At 54.5% G+C, this 25,666-nt stretch overlaps 1 protein-coding gene across 1 annotated transcript; it reads right to left on the bottom strand.

Moving 5' to 3' along the window:
* Positions 1-15,210: 15,210 nt before the first annotated feature.
* On the bottom strand, positions 15,211-25,661 carry LOC120583080 (matrix-remodeling-associated protein 5-like; the record flags this gene model as incomplete). Its single annotated transcript, XM_039838413.1, has 3 exons — positions 15,211-18,233; positions 20,829-21,729; positions 24,431-25,661. Coding segments are annotated over 3 exons (4,053 nt in total), but the record flags the coding sequence as incomplete, so codon positions are not given.
* Between the last annotated feature and the right edge of the window lie 5 nt (positions 25,662-25,666).

The following is a 25,666-nucleotide window of genomic DNA, read 5'->3' as shown; positions in this document are numbered from 1 at the left end:
TCTGATGCGGATGTTACCAGCGCCGTCTCCGCAGTAAAGAGAGGACACACATCGGCCGTCCGCCTTCCAAAGCCGGCCTCGGTCCATGCGATGCCAACGCCACACAGCGGTAAGTGTCTTTTTTTATAACAAGGACTTTGAGAAATGACAGTAGCCAGTATTAGTGATTTCATGCGGGCCTTAGAGCGGGAGGCCACAGCGCTTCCGTTGGTAACTAGAGTGGCCGTGTGGAAAAGGAAATTGTCCTCGTCACTTAGAGTGCACTTGAGCCTCACAGTAAGATCGCGAGATGAGTTACAGGTCATCAGGAGCCCCAGTTGGGGCCGTGAACGTGGGAGGCTGGCGGGGCCAGAATCTGGCCTATGGATGTTTTCCTCGCTGACGAGCTGGCTTCCCATTGGGTCCCTTGTAACATTCATGGCAATATTTCTTCGTCATGGCCCCGCTGGCTTAGCCGGGGAAGCACTGAGCTCTGCCCCTGAGCGAAAGCCACGCCGGGTGGTTGTCTCAGTGAATGCCGATGCGCTCCACGTGCCAGCACGCCCCCCGGGGCCCCAAAGGCACGTTTGCTCCAAGGTGCCACCTCCTGCCTGTACCTCTGCAGCTGCCCTGAACTGCTGCGACCTCACGGCCAGCCCCTGAACTGACCCGACGGCAGGCACTCTGCGTGCTGAAGCCTGCCGCGCCCACCATCATTTTCTGAATCAGCCGGTGTTTGTATTCTGAGTAGCGGTGGTTAATTGGATGTTGCAGACAACTAGGATAACACGTGGGGACTTGCCCAGTGGCAGAATCACAGACACTCGCCCTCCTACTTAGACAAAGGCAGCCAGGAAAAAGGTTGCCGACGCTCGAGGGTTCATAGGCAATGCCTGTGGGGCTGTCCGGGACCACCAGCAAACCCTGCAGTTCACACGCATTGTGCACAATTAATGACGGGGTGTGTGGGCAGAAAGCAGAGTTGCTATGAGAAGCTGGAATAACATTCCTGAACTGTAAATTCTTAATGAGCATGTACACGTGCAGAGAGAGAGAGAGAGAGAGAGAGAGAGACAGAGACAGAGAGAGAGACAGAGAGAGGCAGGGGAGGGAGGGAGGGAGAGGGAGAGGTGATGATAGGTGGATGGATGGATGGATGGATAGATAGATAGTAGATACACAGACAGAGAGACACATATACATACATACATAGACACAGAGAGACATGGATGGATGAGATAGATGGATGGATAGATGATTGATAGATACATAAATACACACATATACATGCATACATACATAGATACATGCATACATAGACATGGATGGATGGATGGATGGATGGATGGATGGATGGATGGATGGACAGACAGATGGATAGACAGATGATAAATGATAGATAGGTAACGGATAGATGATACGTAGGTAACTAGTAGGCAGACGCAGCGCTCTGGTTCAGAAAGCTGCTCGTGTAGCTCGGCCCACGTCTCCATCATGTCGGGCACGTGTGGTCTCGCCAGCTGAGATGGTGTCCCCACAGGACATCCTGTGGAGGGCCATCCGTACTGTCGCTGCTGTGTCCGTGCCGGGCCACCTGCCCAGGACCGCAGCAGACGTCCTCAGGGCGAGAATGGTCATCGATCGCTACCGAACAGACAACACATGGCTTTATAAAGCCTGTCATCTGCAGACGCGGGCCCGGAAGTCATCTGCGCCTCCCCCTGGGTGAGGGTCCCCAAGCTAGTTCTTTCTTGTCACTCCCCTGGACTTGGGTTCCAGTGGTTAACACGGGCCTGTCGGGTTATGTGGAGGATTATAGCATTGAGTGGAAAATGCTTAGCCCAGCGCCTGGCCCAACACACTCAGTCACTAGTTAGTATTGGTGGTAAAATTCAGGAAAATTCCAGGACGTGCAATATGACATAGACGTGACGTGTTGAGAAGGCTTCTCTCTGCGTTAAGTGCTGGAAAACGGGGTGCGAAGGGGCGTCGGAGGCCAGCAGAACGCCGACACATGCGTCTTAAATTCTCCTGTCTGCTTCCAGACCCTCTCCAGCATCATCGGGAGCAGCAGAGCGGGTAGGGTACCTGCGACCTTGGTTACTTCTCAAGATGAACAATGTCCCAACGCGGGTAGTGGCAGAGAGGACGTGTATCCAGGTCTGAGTCCAGACACCCGGATGGTGACGGCCATCGACGTCACCTGCCGCCTGGACGTCCCAATCTCCGCCTGCAAAACGGCAAATAACACCCGTCCTACATAGCGGGCACCCGCTCAGCGTTCAGCCACCGTCCGCCCCTCAGCTCACCCGGGTGACTGTCCCTTTTCCTAAGTCGAAAATCCTGCTTTGCTTGTTAATTATTCTAGTACAGGAAATGCCTAATATTGCATTTCACTTTATTGCGCTTTGCAGATATTGTGGCTTCTTTTTTTGTTTGTTTGTTTTGTTTTGTTTTGTGTTGTTTTTACAAACTGACGGCAAGACGCTTCACCAGCAAAAGATTACAGCTGCGTGAAGGCTCGGACGATGGTGACCAATTTTTTTAGCAATAACGTATTTTTTCATTGGTAGAGTGTAAACATTGCTTTTTTTTTTTTTAGACATCATGCAATTGCACAGTTTATGGACTCTGATGTAGGACAGCCATAACTTTATATGCACGAGGAAATCAGAAGATTTGGTGTGACCTCTTTCGCTGCAGCCTCGGCTTCACTGTGGAAATCTCTGACGTCTGCCCCTCATTTCTTAGTGACCTTTGACCAAAAGCCATACATTTGGTGGCCCCTTCTTTTGCAGTGACCGCCCCTTATCAATTACTCAACTTACGAAGGAATGACAATCTTCCTTATCCGTTGTCCAACTATATCCGTCATTCGATTGGTCATAAAATATCGCAACCCTCGGCGAGGCGATGAATGTTTCCTGAAAGGTGACAACGTGCCCGGAAATCTTCCTTTCGTGACGATGGCTCTTGGCGAGCACTTCTAAGTCTCGCTTTGATTATTTTTTCGGTTGTCTTCATCATCCCTTTACTCGGGGAAATTCCTGTCTGTCCTTCGGCCGGGCCGAGCCTGTCACGTCCCCACACCCCGTCTTTCCACGTTTCTGTACCCCGGGGGTGTGTCTGTTATCACACACGGCGTTCGCCTCGTCGTAAAATAGCACTGTGATTGTGGAGGCTTTTCCAGAACTTACGGCGAGACTCCGTGCTCTGTGCGAGCCTGCCTCTCTGCTGCCATGGCAACAGTCCCCGAAACAAGCAAAGAGGAAACTGTGATTCCCCTGAGCCTCCATCTGCTGGGCCTTTTACTGCGGAAAGGTGCTGGCCGCACGAGCGTGCGTGAGCGCCACCCGCGCCCGGAGCCGTCCCCAGGCCCGGACGCGCCCTGCCACTCCAGGTGGCCCTCCGCGGTCGCTTCGTGGGCACAGAGACGGTATCGAGCCCTGTTTCACTCTCTGGCCGATGACCCTTCCATGCGGCTCATCGAACGTCGGACACGTGTGGCTCTGCGGACCGTCCGTGCTGGACCGTCCCTCTCCTGACTGTGTCCCTTGTTTTGCACAGTAAAAGTTTTATTTTTTTTCCCCCGTCCCTGATGCATATTATCTCGGGCCCAGTGGCTGCAGAGTCCGAGCAGCTGCCGCGTGCTCAGAGCAACGTTGTCTTCATGCCTCTGCGAGATGCCTTCTTGCTGACGCCTCGGGCAGGGGGAGGCTCTGTGTCTGGGGGTTCTCGCGGCGGGCTAGGATCCCCCCAATGCCCCAGGGCCAGCCGCACGTGTGACAGATCACCGTAGGTCCCCGGCGTTCCGGGACGTAGCCGTGCAGGCCAGGGGGCACTTTGCTGTCGGCTCGCGGCCTCACAGTGGGTTTTACTGGGCTGGTTTTAATGGCTGCGACTTTACTGCCCGACCTCGGACCAAGTACTGAAGGTTTTATAGGCGGCTTCTGGTGACGGGATCTTTAAATCAACATCGAAACCCCGGTGTCTCTCCTTGCGTACCTCACCCCGCTCTGCACTTGTTCTTTCTTCCTGCCGGCCACGGCTCGTGGTTCGTTGCTGCCCTGATATGTCCACGCTCCTTGGTTTCGATTTTTTTTGGAATCTTGAGCTCAGAGCATATGAAAACAGGTCTCAAAACAGTCATAAAAGCTAAACTTACGCTAGTGCAATCGATCACTCTCTAAAAATGTAACTGTTTCGGAATCCGGCGCTGGAGAAGGTACATCCGGTTATTTCTAATGATTGGGCTGGTCCTTTCGATTCGCCATCTGGAAAACCAGCCTCACCTCTCAACACCCTGCTCTTGTGGGAGGACGTGCCTTACTCAGAGTCGCCCAGATACCAGTACTTTTCGATGTTGATATTTCCATTTTTTTTTACATGTAATCACCAAATTCTAGAGAATCTTCTCATATTTCTCAGCCGTATTGTCCTGTTTTCGTTTCTGCTGGGACGGCCTGCAGCCAAACCGTCCTTAACTCTTGTCTAGGTCATGGCGACACCTTCTAAACTCACTGTAACAGGAGCCCCATTCATATTTCCCCCTGGGGGTCGTCGATCCAGCTCGCCATGGCCCCCGTTAATGGCCTCGATTTTTCTCAGTGGAAGGATCGGCCGGCGACCCTTCACTGCCATCTGTGTTTGCCCAAAGTGACCAAGATTCTCTCCTCCTGAGGGCATTTTCTCATTCATCTTTATTTCTTCTTTGCAACTCTGCCAACGGCTCCAGCCGCCGAGCGTGCGGTAGGTGGTCTGCCACGTCACTCTACCATGTCACCGTGTCCTTGACGTCATCGAGCTGCGAGTCGCCTACGACCGCAGGTCTTCGCTACCTATGGAAAGGGACCGAGGTGTCACGACATTCGAGGACCGGCGGCTGAGTCTCGAAGTCCGTGCGGGGTTACCCACGCTCGGGGTGCTGCCGCTAAGGACAAAGGCAGGATCCCTATCCGCAGGCGTGCGGGCGTGACCTTCCACGAGGTGTTCTCATAGCAAACACAATAAAAGTGACACTTGTGTCGCAGACAGCTAACTGAAGCAGCACTGAGTATAATAAAACCTGTGGCTGCTTTGGGCTCCTTATAAACACGAGACAGAGTCATGGGGGAAAAAAAGAAAAAACAGTTTCCAAGAACCCGAACACACACGCACGCAGCATTTGCAAAGTGAGACAACTTGAAGCGGCCCAAGCTCCGCCTCTCCTGTTCCTCGTCAGGCCACGTGAAAATCATTCCTTCTCTTCTCCGTGGAGCTGTGTGCTGTACACACACAACGATCAACCTGGAAACGGAGGGACCAGAAGCGATCAGAGGTCGCCTCGTGGGACCGTGAGGCCCAGACACGTCAACGAGGAGAAGCTTCCAAGAGATGGCGGGTCCCGAAGGTGTCAAGCGCAGTCCACCTGGAGCGCCCTGTCCAGTTCTGACCTCAGCTCTGTCTCAGGTGAGTGAGTCTTCATTACTCCCTTGTGCGGTGTGGATGTGCTTACTGAACTGAGTTCTGTTTATTGTGCTTAGCCGGGTTTTTTTTGTTTGTTTTTGTTTTTTTTTGTGTTTTTTTTTTTTAAGAGTGGACTCTCTGTATTTGCTGTAGGTAACTCCAGCTAACAAACAGTCGTTTATATATTTATGAGGTGGATGGGGAGTCGAGATGTGACAAGGTCAAGAGAGACGCCTCATTTCTTCAGGGAAATCTCGAAATCTCCGGTTTGGGTAGACATCTGATTGACAGACTCCGATAGCTTATGATGTTTATCCTAACTGCGTTTATTGACGGACCACCGAGTAGCTGTTTATATAAACTTTACCTTCATTCTTTACGCGTTTGTTGTTCTTTTCACAGCGTTTGGCACATAAAATACGCTCACAAATATTTATCGACTCAATGTATGAATGACATATTTTATATAAAGAAGTGACGTGCTACTAACTGGGTCCCAGAACTAAATTCTATGTCTCTGTCTCTGTCTCTCTCTGTCTCTCTCTGTCTGTCTCTGTCTCTCCCTCCGTCTCTCTCTCTCTCCCATTTTCCAATTTCCACTGTTTGCTAATACTCACGGTCTAAGTTCTCCCCTGCAGTTGATTTGAAGCCACCCATCGTTGACCAGACGGCCCGCAGAATTCCTGGACGTTTGACACTTGGGTCCCCCAGAGCCAAGATGGCCTTTTCCAATGCACAATCGTGTGGGAAGGGCCTTTGATCCATGTCAACACACCTCTCAACAGAGGAGCACACTTGTGATTCAGAGCCAGGAACATGATCCTTCAAGGGGTGACGAACTTTTGCGTCACGTGGCCTGGTGCGGACTTTCCTGGGTAGATCAGCCCTTTCCAGGACGCCTGCCAGAATCTCAGTCCTGAGTGTTACTTAAGAAAGGCCACTGCAGGCACATTTTTCTGCTGTAGGAACCAGAAATGCTGCTGCAGCCGGCACCCCGGAACCTGTACCCTGCAGACCAGAACAAGAGAAATAACTGAGACGTAGAACTATTGGAGAAGAGCATCCACTACAATTTTTTCATGGACAATATGGTGACGTAGCTCAGCTGATGGTGAAGAAAAGGTCGGAGAGATTCTCATAGACACGGGAGCTTATAAACACGGAGGCCAACTCATGCGTTTGCACGGGGAGACTCAGTGTGACAGGGCGTCGATGCCGCAAAACTCATTCGTAGATTTACAACATGCCAGCTGAAACCTCTACGGCGTTTTACTCTGAAATTTTAGGAAATGGAACTTATCTAAAGGCAAAAATGGCCGAGAATATATGTCGTAAGATGAAAAATGTTAAGAAATTTTCACTGTCATATTAAAAAATGTTATAAACCCCCCTACGATAGAGCAGAATAATAACCCACACAAGTATTTAATATATGTGGAACTTTTCACGTTAACCAGGGAAATAGCTTAAGACTTGACATTAGGATAATTGGTTTAATATTCAAATCAAAGAAAGTGAGGTCTTTATCTCATAGCGTATACTCCAGTCTAAATGATGTAAGACGTAATACTTAAAAATAAAAAAAAAATATTATAAATGTGCGTAGAGGAATATCTCCTCTCACAATGAAGAGCTTCTTAAACATAAGAAAGAATTAAAAACTGAGAGATGAAGCTACGATTTTAAAACATTTGTACTTCCAAAAAATGCAGCACCATAAATAAAATGGGAAAAAAAAATAGTGACTGTAAAAAAAAATTATTTGCTCTATTTAGCACAAGTATTAATGCTTTATCGGGCATTTGCTATGTTTATGACGTGCTAATGCCTTATTATGTAAATTATTCTTCCTACTCAAAAAGCAAAGTCAAAACAGCTCAGCAGAAATGTGGAGACAAGCCAATAAATAATTCTTTCACGAAATGGCCAAAGTATGTGGTTCGGCTATTAGGTAAACAACACGAGAGACGGAAAGAACATGAAGTTAACAAATTAGGAGCCACTGTGATGGTAGCAATTCCTGCTCAGAAGGCGCAGGGAGCAAATGGCATTGTCATGGACCCGTTTACTGGTGATAAAAAATCGGGAAGACTTTTAACAGAGCAATTCCCAAATGTTTGGCAAAACCCTTAAATATGTTCACGCCCTCCATGGCGGCAATCCCGCATCTGAGGATTTCAGAGATTTATGGAAGAGTCTTTGTGGAAACGGCCAAAAAACATGAAAAGAAACATCTCCGAGATAGGATTAAACAGTTCATAGCTCATCCATATAATGGGGTAACAGCCCCACCAATTAGAATATGCAAATCACATGGTATTATGCAATCAGATGCAAATTAGACCCAGGCGTATGCAAATCCTAGGCTCTTACCTAGTAGAAAATAAATAAATAAATAAATATATTTAATAGATACATAATATTTAATATATAATATATTATAGACATTATATATTATATATATTTATTCATTTTCTACTATATTTGTTATATACAATATATAATATTTAATATCTAATTTATATTAATACAATAAATATATATTTATATATGTTATATATAAATATATAATATTAAATATATATAATAAATAATAAATAAATATATATGTATTTGCACACACACTTACCAAAATCAGCACTTTCACACTGTCTTTGAATAATAGGATTGCAAATAATCTTCATCTACTCACTTTTTTCGTATATCTCTATATTTTGTTATTTATAGAACATTCGAGTTATGAAATAAAGGTTTGTACCAAAATTCAGTCTGGCAAAGCTTTATGCATGAAAACCTCAGAGACTTGCTATTTTTGTCCCAAGCGGCCCTATTTTTGTCCCAAACGGCCCCTCACCCACCTTCCTTCAAAGCTATCCCCTCTGTTCGTGCTGGCCTCACAGTGGGTGGCCTTCTGTGTGCTTTTCTGGTGTCTGCTAGAAAGATGTCGAGAGAGGTTATTTTGCCTCTGTTTTGGAATGTACCAAATGCAGTATTTTCTGTAGGAAACATCTCAGCGTTTTATTTCTTTTTTTTTTTTCAGTTTAAACCACGTCTTGACAAAAGTCTCATTTTTCCAGAATCAACAATAAGAAGATGGACCTGCAGGGAACTGTGTTTTGAATCTCTTCCTTTAACTGTTTATTTAAAATAGAGTCAACCTTCTGCCACCGTCCACAAAGGCAAATAGAAAAAGAGCTTTTTCCACATCATCGATTTTCATAATCATTCGGATCCAAGTCCTGAGGAAGATTCTAAACTCCAACGCCTTATCCAGGCCCAGACGACGTACCATTGAATTATTTTAACATATTTCACAACAGCTCGTACAACAGAAAATAATCAACGGAACCTCATGGTCCATCACGTCGTACATGGACTGTCTTAGGTTTTCTGTTTGTTGGTTTTCTACCATTATTATTTTTTAAATTTTATTTTATTATTAGTTTTAAGTATACAGTACATTGGTTAGACATTTATATAGTTTATAAAATGATCCAACATTATTTTTAAATTCATGTCACCGAACGTTAATGAAAAAGAGCCTTGTTTTTTTTCTTTTTCCAGTTTTGAAAACAGCACGTCTGCATTTTCTTCTTCATCACGGAAAGCTGAGTTACGTTTTTGCTAACGATGCATCACTATTCCCAAACCTCTTTCGGACCTTCCGAAAGCTGAAATATAGTTTATCTTTTAAATGCAAAAGAGGGCCTCGGAGTCTGCGTATCTCGAGTGGAGTGTTGTACAAAATTTTAACATGTGCCACGTGTAATAAGCCAATGGAAATGCAGGCCTGGATGCAGACGGTTTTTCTCCAGACGGGACGGCTGCTTGGGGGAGGGGACACAGATCCCAGGGCCTCTAGGTCCTTGATTTAGAATAAAGAAGAAATTCCTTGTTTAAAGTCTTCTGTATTTTACACCATAGTGTATATGAGAGTCTTTGAAAATCACATGGCATTTAAAATTTGAGTGATGCTATCATCATTCCATCGATATGGTTATAATAATAACAAAGATAAATAACAAAAGGATGATTAGAATGAAATAATCATGATGATGACGATAATATAATAGTAATAATAATAATAACAATAACAATAACTAGCTGTTTACATTTCCATGGGAAGCTGTTAACAGGTATCATGAGCTGTAAACATCACGGTGTTTTCACAGCTTCGTGTCTTCACTGGGGCTATGCTGTGGGTCAAGTCGGAAGCACTGGCCTATGCGTAAAACAAACCTCAGACTTGCAGAATGAGCCGTATTTTCTATTTCTCTAGAGCTACAGTGGCCGTAGGAGGAAAGGTAACAGGGGACGAAAGCATCACAAGAAGCCAACACAGGTGTCAGGCGTTCTGATCACTGGGGATTCAAACACTAGGCCCCAGTGCCCTATAGTCTCTTCGTTCTTGGGGGCTGGGAAAGGAGAGTTGGAAAAGGTGTTCGGCTTCTTCATCACCTTCCTCTGGAAGGGACACGCCTGCTGAGTGAGAATTAGTCACGTGACCCTGCCTCACTGCAAAGGATCCTGGGAGATGTAGTTTCCACAGGGGAAACCGTAGACCACCAACATTCTGCAAGATGGCGGCGGTGTCTGAGGCTTAGGAGAGCTAACGGCCTCTGTCATACGCTCGGAGACACTGTTCAGTTTTTATCATCTCCAGCTCGCAAGGCTGCTCTTGACTTCTCACCTGATGTGTCACGGCTTTACCCACAGTTCCTTGGGCTCCTGTCCCCCCTTCATCAGAAGAGAGAGGGGCTGTGTTTCCTCATTACTTGGCACACACCAACCCACGCTGGTGCTGCGCCACGGGGTCCACGACACCTTTGGAGGTGCCCGAGAATGGAAGTGTGCACAATGGGGCACTCTGAGGAGGAATCGTAGTAAAGTTCACGAGCTCCTTATCCCTCCCCGAAAGCTCGGTGCCCGCCCGCCCCTCCGGGGGAAGACGAAATGAAGTCAAGGTCAGAATAACCTTTCAGCCCAAGGGAAAAGCAGCTTCACTGTGGCCACTCAAGACTCCAGGTCCATGTGATGGATCGGGCGCTGGGCTCTGCGCGTACGTCAGTGGAGGGACCGGACAGATGCCCTTGTCTTGGCACTGTCTGTGACTGTCCTGTCCCTGGCCAGCTCTCTCGCGGTCCCTCCCGTGCATCCATCCCAGCCCCAGCGATGTATGGCAGGGAGGATGCCCTTGCCAGGCTGGCCTTGGCAATAGGGTGACGTGAGGGGAGTTGGGAAGACAGGTGAGCGGTACGGAGGGCAGGTGCATGCTTTCCCGTGTCCGTCACCTGCGGCTCGCCGTGCGGTGGGTCCGCTGACCCGCTGGCTTTCCTGGCTGTTCCTTTCCCTCTGCAGGCAACGCCTACGGTAATGACCTCTGCGAACATCCTCCCCTCCGTGCTCCTGACTGGAACACTTTCTTTTTACATCATCCGCACGTGTCATGCCGCGTTTTTTTATAACAGAAGCGCACATGTCTCCCTAATAATTTGCAGGCTGTACTAGGCGGTGGGAGGAACACACAGGTTTTTTTTTTTAAAGGAACCTTTGACCTTTGTCCCACTGTCCCCAGGTTACCTCAAGAATCCTCTAGACTGTGTGATCACCATGCGCACACAGACACAGACGCGCACGTAGATGACACCTCGACGCGCAGCACGGTTAAGGGGCGGGGCGGGAACTCAAGCCCACTTCTCATCTGTGGGAAGAGTTGCTCGTTCTGCCGTAGTCTCCGAAAACTCGTGGCTGAGTAGAACCCAGCACAACGCACGGTTTGCTTCTGGGTCTAGTGTGAGTTCTGCTATATGGCTTTGGATACGCAAGTTGCCGCTGAAATTGGATGGTGTCGGATGAGACTGTCTCGTCTCCATGCTCTGTGCAGATGGGATGAGTGAAGGGTCTGAGATGAGGCCCCCTGGAGCAGGTGGCCCTACACCCAAGGACAGTGTCCTTATCACAGAGGAGACACAAAGGAGAAGCCACGTGGCCTTATTTGGGAAAGATTTTTGCAGATCGAAGTTAGGGATCTGAGACGAGTCTTTTTGGATTTAGCAGGTGGCACTAAATCCAGTGACAGTGTCCTTATAAGGGACAGAGAGGAGACACAGACACGGAGGCAGAGATGAGAGGGACGCGGCCACCAGCCCAGGGACGCCTGGGGCCCCCAGACGCTGGGAGAGGCAGGAAGGACTCTCCCCTGGGGTCTGCAGACGGACCAAGGCCCTGGGATGCCTGGATGTCACACTGCTGGTCCCCAGGACTGGGAAAGAATTCCTTTCTGTTGTTTTTAGACACCTAGTCTGTGGTCATTTATTATGGCTGGCCAAGCAAATGAGCTCATGTGGACATGTCCCAACATGAAACCAAGGAGGCCCACTGGCTTTTTTATGTGGTACCGAGGTCAACATAAAGATGACTTTGTCAAACACGAGGTCAGACACAGGCCACAGCATGGCGGTCACCGGAGGGGAAGCAGCTGGGGGAGGCGGAGGAGGGCCACGGGGGTCACGTGCATGGGGACGGAAGGAGATGTGACTGGGTGGTGAGCACACAATGCAATAGACAGATGACGTATTGCGGGATTGCACGCTGGAAACCAATATAATTTTATTAACCAATGTCACCCCAATGAATTAAATAGTCATTAAAAAAATCTTTGATAGGGAGAAAGCCGAACAGCCAGGCAGCCAGGATGATATGAAGTGACTTTTCCTGTCCCCTGTCACCCCGAGAAGCCTGGCACCCAGGAAGTCACCGCACTGGCCGTCTGAAGCTTGGTCTTACAAGACAATAAAGTTCAAAAACGGCTCCCTGGGGTGCGGCCTCGCGCACTTTCAATTCAGTAGAAGGTGGGAGACACCCACCCCGGCTTCGCAGTCTGGCCCGGGTTCATCAGAAGGAGCCGAGTTTGCAAACTGAGTCCTCGGGGGCAGAGCCTGGTTTGCGTTTTACTTTGCAGTGAGGACCTGGGACCAATCGAAGGGTGACCGTTGACGGCGAGCCGAGGATTTTGCTTGGGCACACATATTTATGAGCGCATATGCCAGACGTCACAAGTTGGCTGGTCAGCGGGGGCGCGGGGGAAGTTCTCTGTTAGTTAGCGTATTATTTACAAAAGGGAATAGAACCGTACGCGATTCTGAACAATGGCCTTCTCAGATCACACAGGTCCCTGATCTGGACGAACACGTTTCAAAGACCTTCAGGCTGCCAAGTCGCAAAGTACGTAATGAGCAACCTTTCATGACTAGTAGCTTTTAAATATGCGTGTTAGCTTCTCAGGCCTGCTTTAGCCAATTCTGCCAAACAGGGTGACTGGAAATAATAGAATTTTCTGCTGTTACAGCCCTGGAGGCCAGCAGTGTGACAATCAGGTGTCCCGAGGTCATGGTCCCTCCGCAGGCCCCAGGGGAGGGTCCTTCCTGCTTCTCCTAGCTTCTGGGGATCCCAGGCGTCCCTGGGCTGGTGGCTGCGTCCCTCCCGTCTCTGCCTCCGTCTGCACGCGGCTTGTCCTGTGTGTCTGTGACTCCTCTTCTGTCCCTGGGGTTAGGGCCACCTGGCCCAGGAGGACTCACCTCAGACCGTTCACCTATGCACGTCTGCAAAGACCCTGTGTCCACATGAGGTCCCACCGTGAGCTACCAGGTAGGTGTGAATTATCTGCAGCACGTTATTCAACCCACTACGAGATCTGTACATTCTAACCAGACATGGAACACTTTTCCAGACACGCGTTCAAGCCCGCCTGCTCCTTCTCTGTCAGTAGAAGTCAGGTCTCGGAGCTTGAGGCTGTGACTTCGTTCCCTGCCCTGATGGGGGAGCAGGCCCCCCACCCAACTCAGCTCCTGTGGCCTGCTGTCCACCGTCTGCGGGACTCGCCAGCAGCTCCCTCCTCTGCTGGTGGCAGCTGGCGGGACTGATCTGTGGAGCCTCCAACGTTTCCTGGCGTCTCAGCCTCACGTTAACTTACACGCGTGCGTCTGTCATTCGCTCTTGGAGAACATGGTGCGTGCCACACGCGCCTCCATGTCGCTGTACCTGACCCGCACGCGACGGGACGGACGCGTCCTGGAGGATGACGTGGACTCCGCCCGCAGTGCCGCCGTGCAGCCTACGACCTCACGCCACCCCGGGATGCTCCGCCCCTGTTTGCAGGTGAAGATGCACGGCAGGTACGCTGCACCTGCCCGGCCGCGCCTGCCGCCCCGCACACCCAGGCAGACAGGGCAGATCGCACTGCGAGCTGCGTTTAGTCATGCGGCTCGGAGTGACAACCAGGGAGCGTTCGCTACCCTGGGGGGGGGCACTTCGCAACGCCTGGTGACGTTTCCCGTTGTCACGACTAGCGAAGACGGGGTGCTCCTGGCATCTGGGGAGTGGAGACCGGGGGGCTGCTCGACGCCCTGCAGCGCCCAGGACCCCCGACGTCAGAGTCATCGCCACGACATGCACGGCGTGGACTCTGACAGACCCTGACCGAGGATGAGTTGCTATGTACCTATGTATGTATCATCTATGTATCGATCTGTCGTCTATTTATCTATCTATGTATCATCCATCTATCATCTATCATGTCTATCATCTATCACCTGTCTATCTACCTATCATCTAATCTAATCTGTAACCTACCATCTATCATTTAATCTATCTAATCTATCTATCTATCTACCTAATCTATCATCTATGTATGTATGTATGTATGTATGTATGTATGTATGTATGTAGTATGTATCTATCTATCTATCTATGTATCTATCTATCTAATCTATGTATTATCTATCTATCAATCATCTATCAGCTATCTTCTCTGTCCTCCCCCCATCTATCCATCCGTCCGTCCCCCTATGCATTCATCCATCTGTCATCTATGGAAGTGGTTCTCAGGTAGGAGTGATGTGCTCCCCACTAAGGGGACATTTACCAATATCTGGAGTCACTTTTGGTTGTCACGCCCGGAGTGCAAGGACCTGCTGGAATCTGGCGGGTGGTGACCAGGGGGGCTGCTCAACACGCTGCAGGGCACGGATGACCCTCGTCTCAGCCGTCACCCCCGACGTGCACAGCCCGAGGCCCAGAGACTGTGGGCTTGTCTGTGGAAGCGTCGCGTCTTGCTGGTACCTGGCCAATGAGGAACGCTTGGACCAATTCTGAATAATCATGGACTGAAATGACGAAAAGGGCCTGGAACGCCCCACGGAGGCAGGAAAGCTTGACCCTCTCGTTCAGCTGACATTCCTTTGAGGCCGGCAACAAGTTTCTCCCCGCGCCGGGCGGACCCGTTATTCCCCAGATGTTTTATCTTGCATCACCCTCTCTCTCAGTCTCTCTCTCTCCAGGTCTCTCTCTCTCTGTCTCTCTCTGTCTCTCTGTCTCTCTCTGTCTCTCTCTGTCTCTGTCTCTGTCTCTGTCTCTGTCTCTGTCTCTGTCTCTCTCTCTCTCTCTCTCTCGGCGAGGAAATGCATGACGGAGCTGCTTTTGTGAGGAATGGGGCTGCACGGCCCCAGGTGGCACGTTCCTGCAGATCGTGGCCTGAGATGGCTGTGGGAAGACTCCCCCACCCTCATACGGGAGCCGTGACCCCAGGGGCCTGCGGGGGTCCCACTCCGCCTCGTCGCCCATCAAATCCGCTGCCTTGGACTCCGTTTCATTGCATGCCAAAGCCCAGTAGAGGGGAGGGGAACTCGAGCGGGTCGGATGAAAGCAGCACTCCAACCGGTCTCAGTGAGACCCACGTGCTCGCGAAGCTCTTTAGCGCCCGAAAACATCGCCGTCATCATGGCCCAGTTGTTGGGAAAACATCGTTTTATTATCCCATGTACATTCTATTGACCTTAAAAATACAGTAAAACAGCCATGGAAATATCAGGTGTCCTGCTGTGCGTGGGCGTGAGGCGTGGCCGGGCTTTCCCAGAGGGGCCGCGGGTTCACTCCGTGGGGTCACGGCTCAGCTCCCTCTCCGCTCCGCCCTCCCCCTCGCCAGCCCCCGCGACAGCTCTTAACACAAACCCCATAAACCGGGAAATCCGATACCCCAGCCTCCCCCGCCACGGGCGCCCGAGAAAGGTCATTGAATAGCGGTGGCTGAATTCGAAGGCAGTCGGGCGGGAACTCTGAGTGACTGCATTTCCACGCCTGCTCTAATGTACCCGAGTCTTGTAAAGACCAATAATTTATTATTTTTAATGAGACAGAAAGCGTTTCTTTCTCTTTCTGGCCTCATCGTCTAATTAGAAAGAAAAAAAATTTATATATATATATATATATCTATATATAGAAAACACTACATGGAAAGTGAGTTTCAGACAGAGAGTCCTTTCATAGAGAACGGTAGGTGTATTGTATGACACTTGTACAGTAAAAAAAATTGGTCACTGCGATTCTAAGCCCTTATTGGTCAAACTGGAGTTTGGACGTGACAGAGGAAGTAACTGGAAGACGGACACTCGTTCTAGAAGGTTCTATCGGTTCGAAACGGCAGAAGGCTGACGAGCTGAGGCGTCTTCCCCGGGGAGAGATGGCAGTGTTCCTGTCGGCTGTTCGTTTTCAGCGGAAGCTGCTTCGTCTCCCACTGACGCGCGTCAGAGCCTCGAAGACTGGCGTCACCCACACGGAAATCGTCACTTGCGCCCAGGCGTTGTGGCGTGTGCCATGCCAGGCCAGAGCACGGCGTCCTGCACCCGTGGACGCGAGTCCCAGACAGGCAGGACCCCACCTCCTTGTCTGCGTTGCTTTCTTCTGCCGACGAGCGTCGGCCACGGTCAGCGTGAGCCCAACACGCAGCTGGGGGCCTCCGGGTTGTGTGACAGTTCGCGGGAGAGCCCTGCCTGTCCGCCCCACTGCAGGGCTGTCCTTGCCCACGAGGCCTTGTGCCAGCCCTGTCGGCGTCTCAGTAAACGTGGATGTAGGTGGTTTTCGTGTCCCTGCCCAGGATGTTTTTCGCGGTGCACTTGTAGAAGCCGGCGTCGCTCCGGGTGGCCTGCTGGATGGTGAGTGACCCGTGCGGGTGAAGCTGCCGGTTCCCGTACAGACGGGCCTGCGAGCCGGCGGTCAGCTGCGACCGGTCCGGCAGCTCCCAGGTGATCTCGGCTTTGGGGACCCCCACGGCCATGCACTTCATGGTGACGGCGTGCCCGGGCCGGGCGTAGATGACCGGCGTCGGCTCGCTGGTGATCCTGGGTGGGTAGGCGATCACAATGACCGCGTAGCTCACGGTGGACGGGCCCGACTCGGCGTCCGTCTGGCACGCGTAGGTGCCCCGGTCGAACACCGAGGCCTCGCGCACGGTCAGCGTGCCGTTGTCCCAGACGGACACGCGTCCTCGGGCCTGCGGGCCGTGCAAGATCGTGCCGCTGGGCAGCGTCCAAGACACGCGCGCCGGCCGGCCCGGCGGGGGTGCGGGTGGGCAGGGCAGCCGCAGCGTCTCGCCGTTGAGGATGCTCACCACGCTGTGCTGCGGGCTGCTCGCCGGCGCCTTCCGGAGCCCGACCTTCAGGGACACCAGCCGCTCCGAGTGGCCGGCGGCGTTGCGGGCCACGCAGCGGTAGGCGCCGGCGTCCGCCGGCGACAGGCCGCTCACGTGCAGCCGGCCGTCGCTCTTGTGGTAGAATCTGTGCAGCTGGCGGCCGCTGGCCAGCTCCGTCCCGTTGGGCAGCACCCAGCGCAGCGTGGGCGGCGGGCTCCCCGCGGCCGAGCAGTTGAGGCTGATGGTGTGGCCGGCCGTGGCCGTGATCTTCTCGGTGACCGGGTCGTGGAAGAAGGGCTTCTCCATGGGCTCCAAGACCGTGAGCTGCACGATGAGCCTGGCCTCGCCGCCCTCGTTGCGGCCGATGCAGGCCAGCTGGACGGAGTCGCTCTTCCGGAGACTCTTGATGTCCAGCGTGCCGTTGCGGTGCACGGTGACCCGGTGGCCGTAGTACGGGGCGGGCAGCACCACGCCCTCGGGGAAGGCCCAGAGCACGCGCGGCGTGGGCACGCCCTCCGCCAGGCAGTCGATGAGCTTCCGGCTGCCGCCGGCCGCGATCTCCCGCACGGTGGTGATGGCGTCGGGGTTCCCGTTGATCTTGGGGGACTGCACGTGGACGTGCACCCACACGACCTTGCGGTCCTCGCCCGCGCTGTTCCGGACCACGCAGGTGTAGTTGCCGCTGTCGGAACGCTGGGCTTTGTGGATGAGCAGCGTGCCGTCCTCGTAGATCTGGTACTTCTCGGACGACGTGGGGATGGGCTTGTTGGTCGGGGACAGCCACGTCACCCTGGGCGTGGGCTCCCCCTTGGCCTCACACGCCACCGTGACCACGTCCCCGTAGGGGACGTGGACCACGGCGTACGTCTTGTTGCGGATGGCGGCGGGCTCGGCCACCACCTTGACGTGCACCGTCATCTCGTCTCTGCCTACCTGGTTCTTGGCGAAGCAGGTGTAGTCGCCCGCCTCCCGCATGCCCACCTCGTTGAAGTAGAGCGTCCCATTGTTGAAGACGACGTAGCGCTGGCCCCGGCCGCCCCCGCCGTCATCCGACTGCACGAAGGAGTGCACCAGGCTCCCGTCCGGGAGCCCCCAGACGATCTCGGGGTCGGGGAGCCCGCTGGCCACGCAGTCCACCCTGAGGTCCGCCCCGTAGAACACCCTGTGGTCCTGTTCCTCTTTGTACTCGATCTTGGCGGGCTTCATGACCACGTGCACCTGCAGCACGACGAAGTCGTCGCCCACCTGGTTGCGGGCCACGCACAGGTAGTCCCCCGCATCTTTGTCTGTGACGGACGACACCACCAGCGTCCCGTTGGCGAACGCCCGGACTCTGGGGTCGAAACTGTCGGTGGAGGAAAACAAACAGAATATGAGGTCAGTGTCCTGAATGCTACGCCCTGCCTGTCGGTCTCCGGACGGACACCCGAGCTGTCCCGCCCAACGCCACGCTTTCTGCAGCCTGGACACACTGCGTCCAAACGTGGACGCCTCTCGCCGCCAACGGGCACTCCCCGGTGCGCTCTGAGCTTCGGGCAGCCTGGCTACCGATTCCAGGAGGTGACTGCGCTCAGCGCCTTCAGCCCTGAGCCCGTGGGGCGTGTGGTTGGGTCAAGTACCCACGTGGCGGCCAGCGCAGAGCTTACGATCACGATAACATCAAGACAGACCGAATCGGACGGATCCTTATAAAGACATAAAATTCTTTCTGAAGAAAACGCTTTAGACGCTATTTTTCCTGCCGACGATTTTTAAACCGTATTCTACCCCATGATGAGGCAGCGGGCAGCAACGTGGCCGCACTCCGGATGGTATGACTGCGCTTATGCCCAGTTTTAATGCTAAGATCGGGTTATGCAGAACTTGGCAATATGGCCACAAAGCCTGCTCCCCTAGAGAAACCTGCTCCCCTGTGAAACCACAGCTGAATGACACCACCTGGCCGTCCACATGGACCCAAGCTTGCACGTCTGTGCATGAAAATCTATAAAAGGCTTTCACCTGGAAAGGGTCGCGTGGAAAAAGTGACAGGAAGCTCGTCACTGTGCACGTGATGTTTTTATAAACATGGCCGTGTCCTGGAGCAGCTCAGAGCTAATGCTTTGAATAACAGGCTGAAATGATTTGGCGGGTTCCTGCTTCAAAACTGTCTGGATTGAAAAATCTCAAGTAACGCCTAAATCCTCACGGTGGCACGAGCTGAGTTTGGGACTTGATTTTCGTCCCTAAATACGTCCTAAACGCTGCTTTATTCTAATCGGGCGTGTGGAAATGTGTTGTCAACATTTCCTTTTTAAAGTCTGCCAAGCAGCGAATTCGACCCGATAACCTAATTACTGTCCATAAAAGCAACTGCCGGCCACGATTCGGCAACTGTTTCGTTGGCCAGAGGTGACAATGCCATCACGTGAACTGTTAGAATAAGGGTGGAGTGGACAGAGGTCTTTTAACATGTCTTGGAGTTGGATCCCAAAACTGTGCACAGTAGCACGTCTGTAAACGTTACGAAACTTCTACAGAAGTGGTTTCCAGCCCCGATTGTAATCAGTCACCTGAGAAATGGAAAAACAGGCCCGTGCATGCATCTCCGGGGACTCCAGTGTCTGTATTTTTAGACAGTGCCAAGGTGGCGGCGGGAGCCACAGGCCGCTGCTTTGTGTAAGTCACATGGCTGTTTCAAACACTTGGCTGGGGACATAGATAGTAACGTTGGATTTAGTAATATTGAAGCTGCAGCCATGGCGACCGATGATTTGTCGGGAGATACCAGGACGGCGGGTCGCGCCCATACTGGAATGATAGCTTTTACTGCGTACGCTGCCTCGGCCGTGCCAAAGTCGGCTGGAAGCTGCTCTACGTGGCGGCCCCTGCCCTCGGCTGGAAGGTGTGTGTGGGGGGGACCTAGGCACGCGGTGGTCTAGACTCACGGTGCGAGGGTCACTAGACACCACGCAGCCTTCGAAGGTTTACCGACAGATGGAGAGAACGCACTGTCACCCTTCTCCTGCATCGGGAAGAGGCTGGGGACGCGGCTGTGAGGGACCCGTGAGGCGGGCTCTGCTCACTTCCAGGGGCGGGGTAGTGGCATTCAGAGGCAGGGGGACGCCCTCCGAGCTGCCGGGACACACCGTGGACCAAGGTTCGTCTACTGTGGCACCACAGACGTTTTCCTGACTCCATTTTGCCAATCACTGTCCCTTTCCTATACCTCCTGATGCGCTTATTAAGGAGACATCGACTCCTTTGGATTTGGGGCTTTCAGACGGTTGGGATGAGTCTCGGAGACCGACCGGTGGGCGCACTGCAGGGCATGAAGCAGACCCCCTGGTCTCCACCCACCGGGTGCCGGGAGCACCCTCTCTTCCTTGAGTCACACCAACCAAAAGGGTATGCCGACATTGCCAACCGTCTCCTGGGGACGAAACTGCCACCCTCTGGAAAGCAAGGACCGTGGAGCAGAAGGCGGCTTTCTTCCTGACCGGAACCAGCTTCGTGATTTGCACACGGGCGCCCTGGATCGGAACTCATGCCTTCAAACATTCTATCACGAACGCCGATTGAAAACAGGATCGGAGGCTCGTGCGAGTTACGTTGACATTAGATATTAGAAAAAGCAGGCCGTGTACATTGCTTTGTCTAAGACGACTGCTTAAAATCCGGTTGCAGATATAATCATTAAAAGGAAAGCTACGTTTCTTGGGGGGCGGGATGGAGCAGGGGAAAAGCCAGGTGTTTGTTGTGGCTTCTACGTTATAAAGACGAGATTTTACTTGGAAAAAGAAACAGCCGCTGCCCCGCGCGCGCATGCGCCCGCGCCCGCGCCCAGGACACAGAAGGCGCAACATCCGTGCGTCTTGCAGCCGGACGCCGTGTCGCGGGGGACAGGCGGGCGCGGGAGCGCAGCACTAACGGGGGTCCCGGGGAGGCGGGGCGCACGTACCTGAAGAGCGCGTCGATCATGCGCTTGGACGGCAAGCGCCAGAGGATGCGCGGCCAGGGGTCCCCCGAGGCGCTGCAGTCCAGGCGCAGCGTGGCGCCGTAGCGCACGTCGGTGCGGTGCGGGGAGCTGCCGGTGATGCGCGCGTTGGCCGCGGCGCGCGGCACGCTCAGCTGCACGGTCCTGCGCGCCGCGCCCACCAGGTTGGCGGCCACGCACTCGTAGCGCCCGCTGTCCTTGGGCGCCAGGTTGCGGATGTAGAGCGTGCCGTTGGGGAAGACGAACAGGTTGCCGTGGACGAACTGCGAGGGCCGCACGTGCGTGCCGTCGGCCAGCACCCAGCGCAGGCTGGCGCGCGGCGCGGCCTTGGCGCTGCAGTGCACCTGCACGCTCAGCCCCGGCGGCAGCGAGATGTTCTCCAGCTTGTCCTGCTGGATGACCGGCGGCAGCGCCGCCACGTGCAGGCGGATGGCCAGGCTGTCCGCGCCCGCCGCGTTGCTGGCCACGCACTTGTACACGCCTCGGTCCGCGAAGGACGCGTCCCTGATGGACAAGGTGCGGTTTTCGTGCAGCGTGACCCTGCCCTGCGCGCGGGACGCGGCCTGCCACACCCTGCCGTCAGGGAAGATCCAGGAGATGTGCGGGACCGGGGTCCCCTTGGCCAGGCACTCCATGGCGATGGTGTCGCCCAGGGACACCGTGACGTCCTGGTAGTGCCCGGCGACGATCTGCGGCTGCTGCGCCGCCACGGACAGCTGCACCAGCATGCGGTCGGCGCCGTGCAGGTTCTTGGCCGTGCACAGGTAGCGGCCGCCGTCCTGCGCCTGCGCGCGGCGGATGACGAAGCTGCCGTTCTTGAGGACCTCGAACCGCTGCAGCCTCGTGTTGGGAGTCATGAGCGCGCCTGCGGACCAAACAGAGGCGATGTCAGGACCCGAGGGACGCATCGTTGCAGCGAGCGCCGAACTGGGGTTCCGCGTTAATTCGCCAACGTCTCCCCTATAACTCTAAAACAGCGAGCGAAGACCCGCCCCCCGCCTGCAGAATGGGGAGGAGACGATGTTTGGGGTCAGCGGTCTTCTCAAGTCTTAATGCCAAGGACATAGACCGCCTTAAACTAAAGGGCAGCCGGAAGGGGTTTTATAGAAGGTTCCGGAACCCACCCTGAGCCGCAGGCCCACTCCAGGCGGCCACCTCATTCACTTCAGTGACTGGAGCTGCAGCCTGTGTCCGAACATCGCCCGGCTCTCTGCCTGGACGGGTCCTTCTGATGTCCCCAGGCTGGTCTCAGGGACGCCCGAGGCCGGTTCTTAGATCGGGCAAACGATGTGCCCAGAGCTGTCCCTGTCGTAAACAACCCCGGCCGGCCAGCGTCCAGAGCCACCACCCGCTGTCTGCAGCTATCACACTGCGGGTCACCCTGCCCCGAGGCAGGTCCCAGACAGCCACGGGCAGCGTCTTCGCCCTGGCCCCTGATGAAGTGATGGCAGCCGCCGGTCCCCAGCGTGCTGGCCCTGCGTCTCCCGCCCCTTCCTGCAGAAAGCGCAGGTCCATCTCCCCTCTCCCACCTCCTGAGGGACCCTGGCGCTTTCCCGTGTGGCCCTGTGTATCACGGGGAAGGAACTGTGAGGGAACCAGCACCCTTTGAGTGGCAGCTGCTCCTCATCTGTCGGCCTCGCCATACCTGAAGAGTCAGAGACGCCATTCGTAAAAAACAGGGAAACCCTAATTTTCCCGCACCACTTCCTGTGGCTCAGCACCAGGCTCCGGGCCTGGACTGGGAGCTACACCTTTCGTGCTGACACACAGCTGTCCCCTTTGTCAATGATCGTCCCTAACACAAGAGGCCTGCCTTTAGGTGAAGACTCTGAGTGCTGGAAGCTCCCCGTAACGCCCGCCCCCGCCCCGGATGGTGACTTATGCCCTTCGCCAACGTCACCCCCTCACTAAGGTACTTGCAGCTAGAGAACTCTGAAGCAAATGCCCGATGTGCCTCCAGGAGCGGCCAAGGCCACAGCTTCCTGCCCTCGGGCTGAGCTAGGCGGCCAGGTGAATCGGCCCCGCCACCCACACCCTGCAGAACAGGTGTGGGTCGACACGGACATCGCCTCCCAGCCTTCCAGCCGCGAGGTCAACCTGCTTCGTGTCGGAGGCCACCCGAATGACAGGTGTCTGTGGTCATGGAACTCTGCCTTCTGTCCCCCACCCGCGGATGCCACCTCCCTCCGATGCATTTTAAGGTGCAGAGGTAGGAGGGTGCTTGTCACCTCGCTTTGTGTGGGGCGGAATGGAGTGAGGGTCCCCTGAGACCTCCTATTGGCCGGAGGTCATACGAGGTGGCTGCAGCAAAGGCACGAATTTGGTCCATGCAGCCAAAACGGCTCAAAAATATACAGGCACCGGGCATCTCCATGACAGGAGACTACAGCGCTCGGTGACAGGTGAGTAACAGGGGCATCAGCGCTCCGGCACATGTGGACGGCCGTGCGTGGAACTGTCCTGAGTGCCGCTGATGCACGGGATGGGGAGGAGCCACGGGGTCGGTGGGACGTCTCCACAGAGAAACGTCCCTCCCATCACAGGCATGGTCCCCTCGGAATGAAAAGCCCGTGGTGTTGGCGTCTGCTCCTGCAGGCGGAATCCCTCAGGCGATCATCACGGAACGGATGATGCCCAATGCTGAGCGGACGGGAGGAGCCCATCTCCCTCTGGTCACCAGCTCCGAGCACCTAACACCCGGCACGCTTGCCTGCCACGCCTGTCCGCTGAACGCGCAGACGGCATGGATCTCCCGAGCACCGTTAGCCTAAACCACTGCTGAGCTGTCGAAATAGAGACCAGAAAATGGAACGAAAGCCGTGTGATCCGAAGGCGAACTCTGCCTGCAGGACACGGCAGAGTCAGGACAGGGGAAAACAGGAAGGGGCAGGGGCGGGCCCTTCGCGGAGGCTGGAGCTTGCGACCTCTACTCTCTTCTGCCACCTGGGAGTCATTTGTCTGCTCAGACACAGCACGTGGTCCAGTGTGTGAAGGACGCTGTGCTCTGGGCACCCCCGATCCCAAGTATAGGCGGCTGTCATGGGGTGAATGGTGTCCCCACAGAAGCTCAGATGTTGACGCCCGCACCCCCAGGACCCCAGAATGTGCCCGTGTGTGGAGACGGGGCTTTGCAGAGGGAATTAAGGTCAGACACGGTCACCAGGGTGGGCCCTGATGCTATGGGGCTGCGTCCTTCTAAGAAGAGGAGGTGAGAGAGATGACCACGCAGAGGGACGACCACGTGAGGACACGGGTTGGGGACGGTGTCCGCACACCCAGGAGAGAGGACGCAGAATGAACAAATGCCGATCACAGCTTGACCTTGGGCGTCCAGACTGCAAAGCCATGGGACGCACATGCTGTGCGCTGAGCCCTGGACTCTGGGTAGCTGGTTCCTGTAGAGGGACATGTGTGTACCTAGGTTCTCAGGTGTCCCTGCCCTATGCCACCAGCCCGTTGTTTTCCCAGTCTCCGGTTCTGCGGGGCGCGGGGGGTAGGGGTCACCAGCTCGAGTACTCGCCTCTGCCGCCAGCCCAGGGTAACACGCAGAGGCGTGGCCACCTTACCTGTGGAAACCTTTGTCCAGGTGACGAAAGGCTTGGGTTTCCCCGTGGCCTCACACGGGAGCAGCACGTCGGTGTCTGCGGCGACAGACACGGTCTGAGGGGACTTGGTGACAATTTGGGGCTTTTCGCCGAGCGTCCAGAACTTGGACGCAGGCGGTCCCCCGGCAGAGAAGAACTTGGAGCTGCTCTGATGGAAGCTTCTGGACGACTGTCCAGAAGAAGTCGCGAAGGGGACGGGGCTGCGGGTGGAGTAGAGCACGGGCCCATTCTGCACGCGCGCCGACGGTGGCACCGTCCCCTGCGGACGGTGCGGTGCGGGGGGCGCCGGGGGCCCGAAGTCCACGTGAATGACGCTCTGAGAATGGGTCCGACTGTAGGGGCCTGTGTGGACTATTCTCGGCCGCGTGCCGGGGGCCGGGGCGGTGGCCGGGGGCGGCTTCGGGGTCGCCGCCCACTGCGGGAACGAGAAGGTCCTGTTGAGAAAGAAAGGGGTCCTCCCGTCGGGGGAAGGATGAGGCCCCACACGCGGAGCCTTGCCAGCGGGCTGCGTCAGCTCAGGGAGGCGGTCGTCCCCAGACACTTTGGAGTGGCCTTGGGTTCGCTCGGTCCCTCGGTCAGGGAAGTCGGTGGGCGTGCCAGCCCTGGAGCCGTGCCACGGGACCACGGCAGTGGCCACGCTCAGTGATTTCGGCGTCGTCAAGTGGTTCTGCTCTGGCCAGACCCTGGACGGGTATGCCGTTATCTGCGGTTTGTTGGTCCAGTGACGAGGAGGCTGGAAGGTGACAGAGTGTCTGGAGGGGTGTCGTGTGGTCGTGTGTGCTGGCCGTGCAGTCCCTCTTGGTGGCACGGGTTGGTCGGGGACTCTGGCCGCGTGGTGGACGGTTTGGACTCTGCCCGGTTGGTGCTGGGGATGCGGGCCGTGCGGAAGGATGTTTGTGGTCCCCCCGTCAGAGGCTACCTTCCTCAGCTCCTTTGGAGTTAAGTTCAGTGCGTCGAGGCTGGTCGAGGGGGTGGATGATTCCGGTGGCCTCCGTGTAGGCGGGGTTCCCGCGTAACTCCCTGGGGGTGTCTCGGTTCTGGGGATCCCCACGTGATTGAAAAAAACGTCTTCCCTGGAACCCGCTGTGGCTGGAGGTGTCGCTGAAGTGAGCGGCGTGGGCTTTGCGGTGGCTTGTGCCACAGACCCGAGAGCCGAGTGTGGGAACGGGGATGCCGGCTGCTCCGTTGCAGTAGGAT

This window comes from Pteropus medius, unplaced genomic scaffold (genome assembly GCF_902729225.1).
Source record: "Pteropus medius unplaced genomic scaffold, Ma_sr-lr_union100, whole genome shotgun sequence".
Lineage (NCBI taxonomy): Eukaryota > Metazoa > Chordata > Mammalia > Chiroptera > Pteropodidae > Pteropus > Pteropus medius.
Note: the sequence above shows the minus strand (reverse complement) of the source record. Positions and strands in the feature narration are given on the sequence as shown.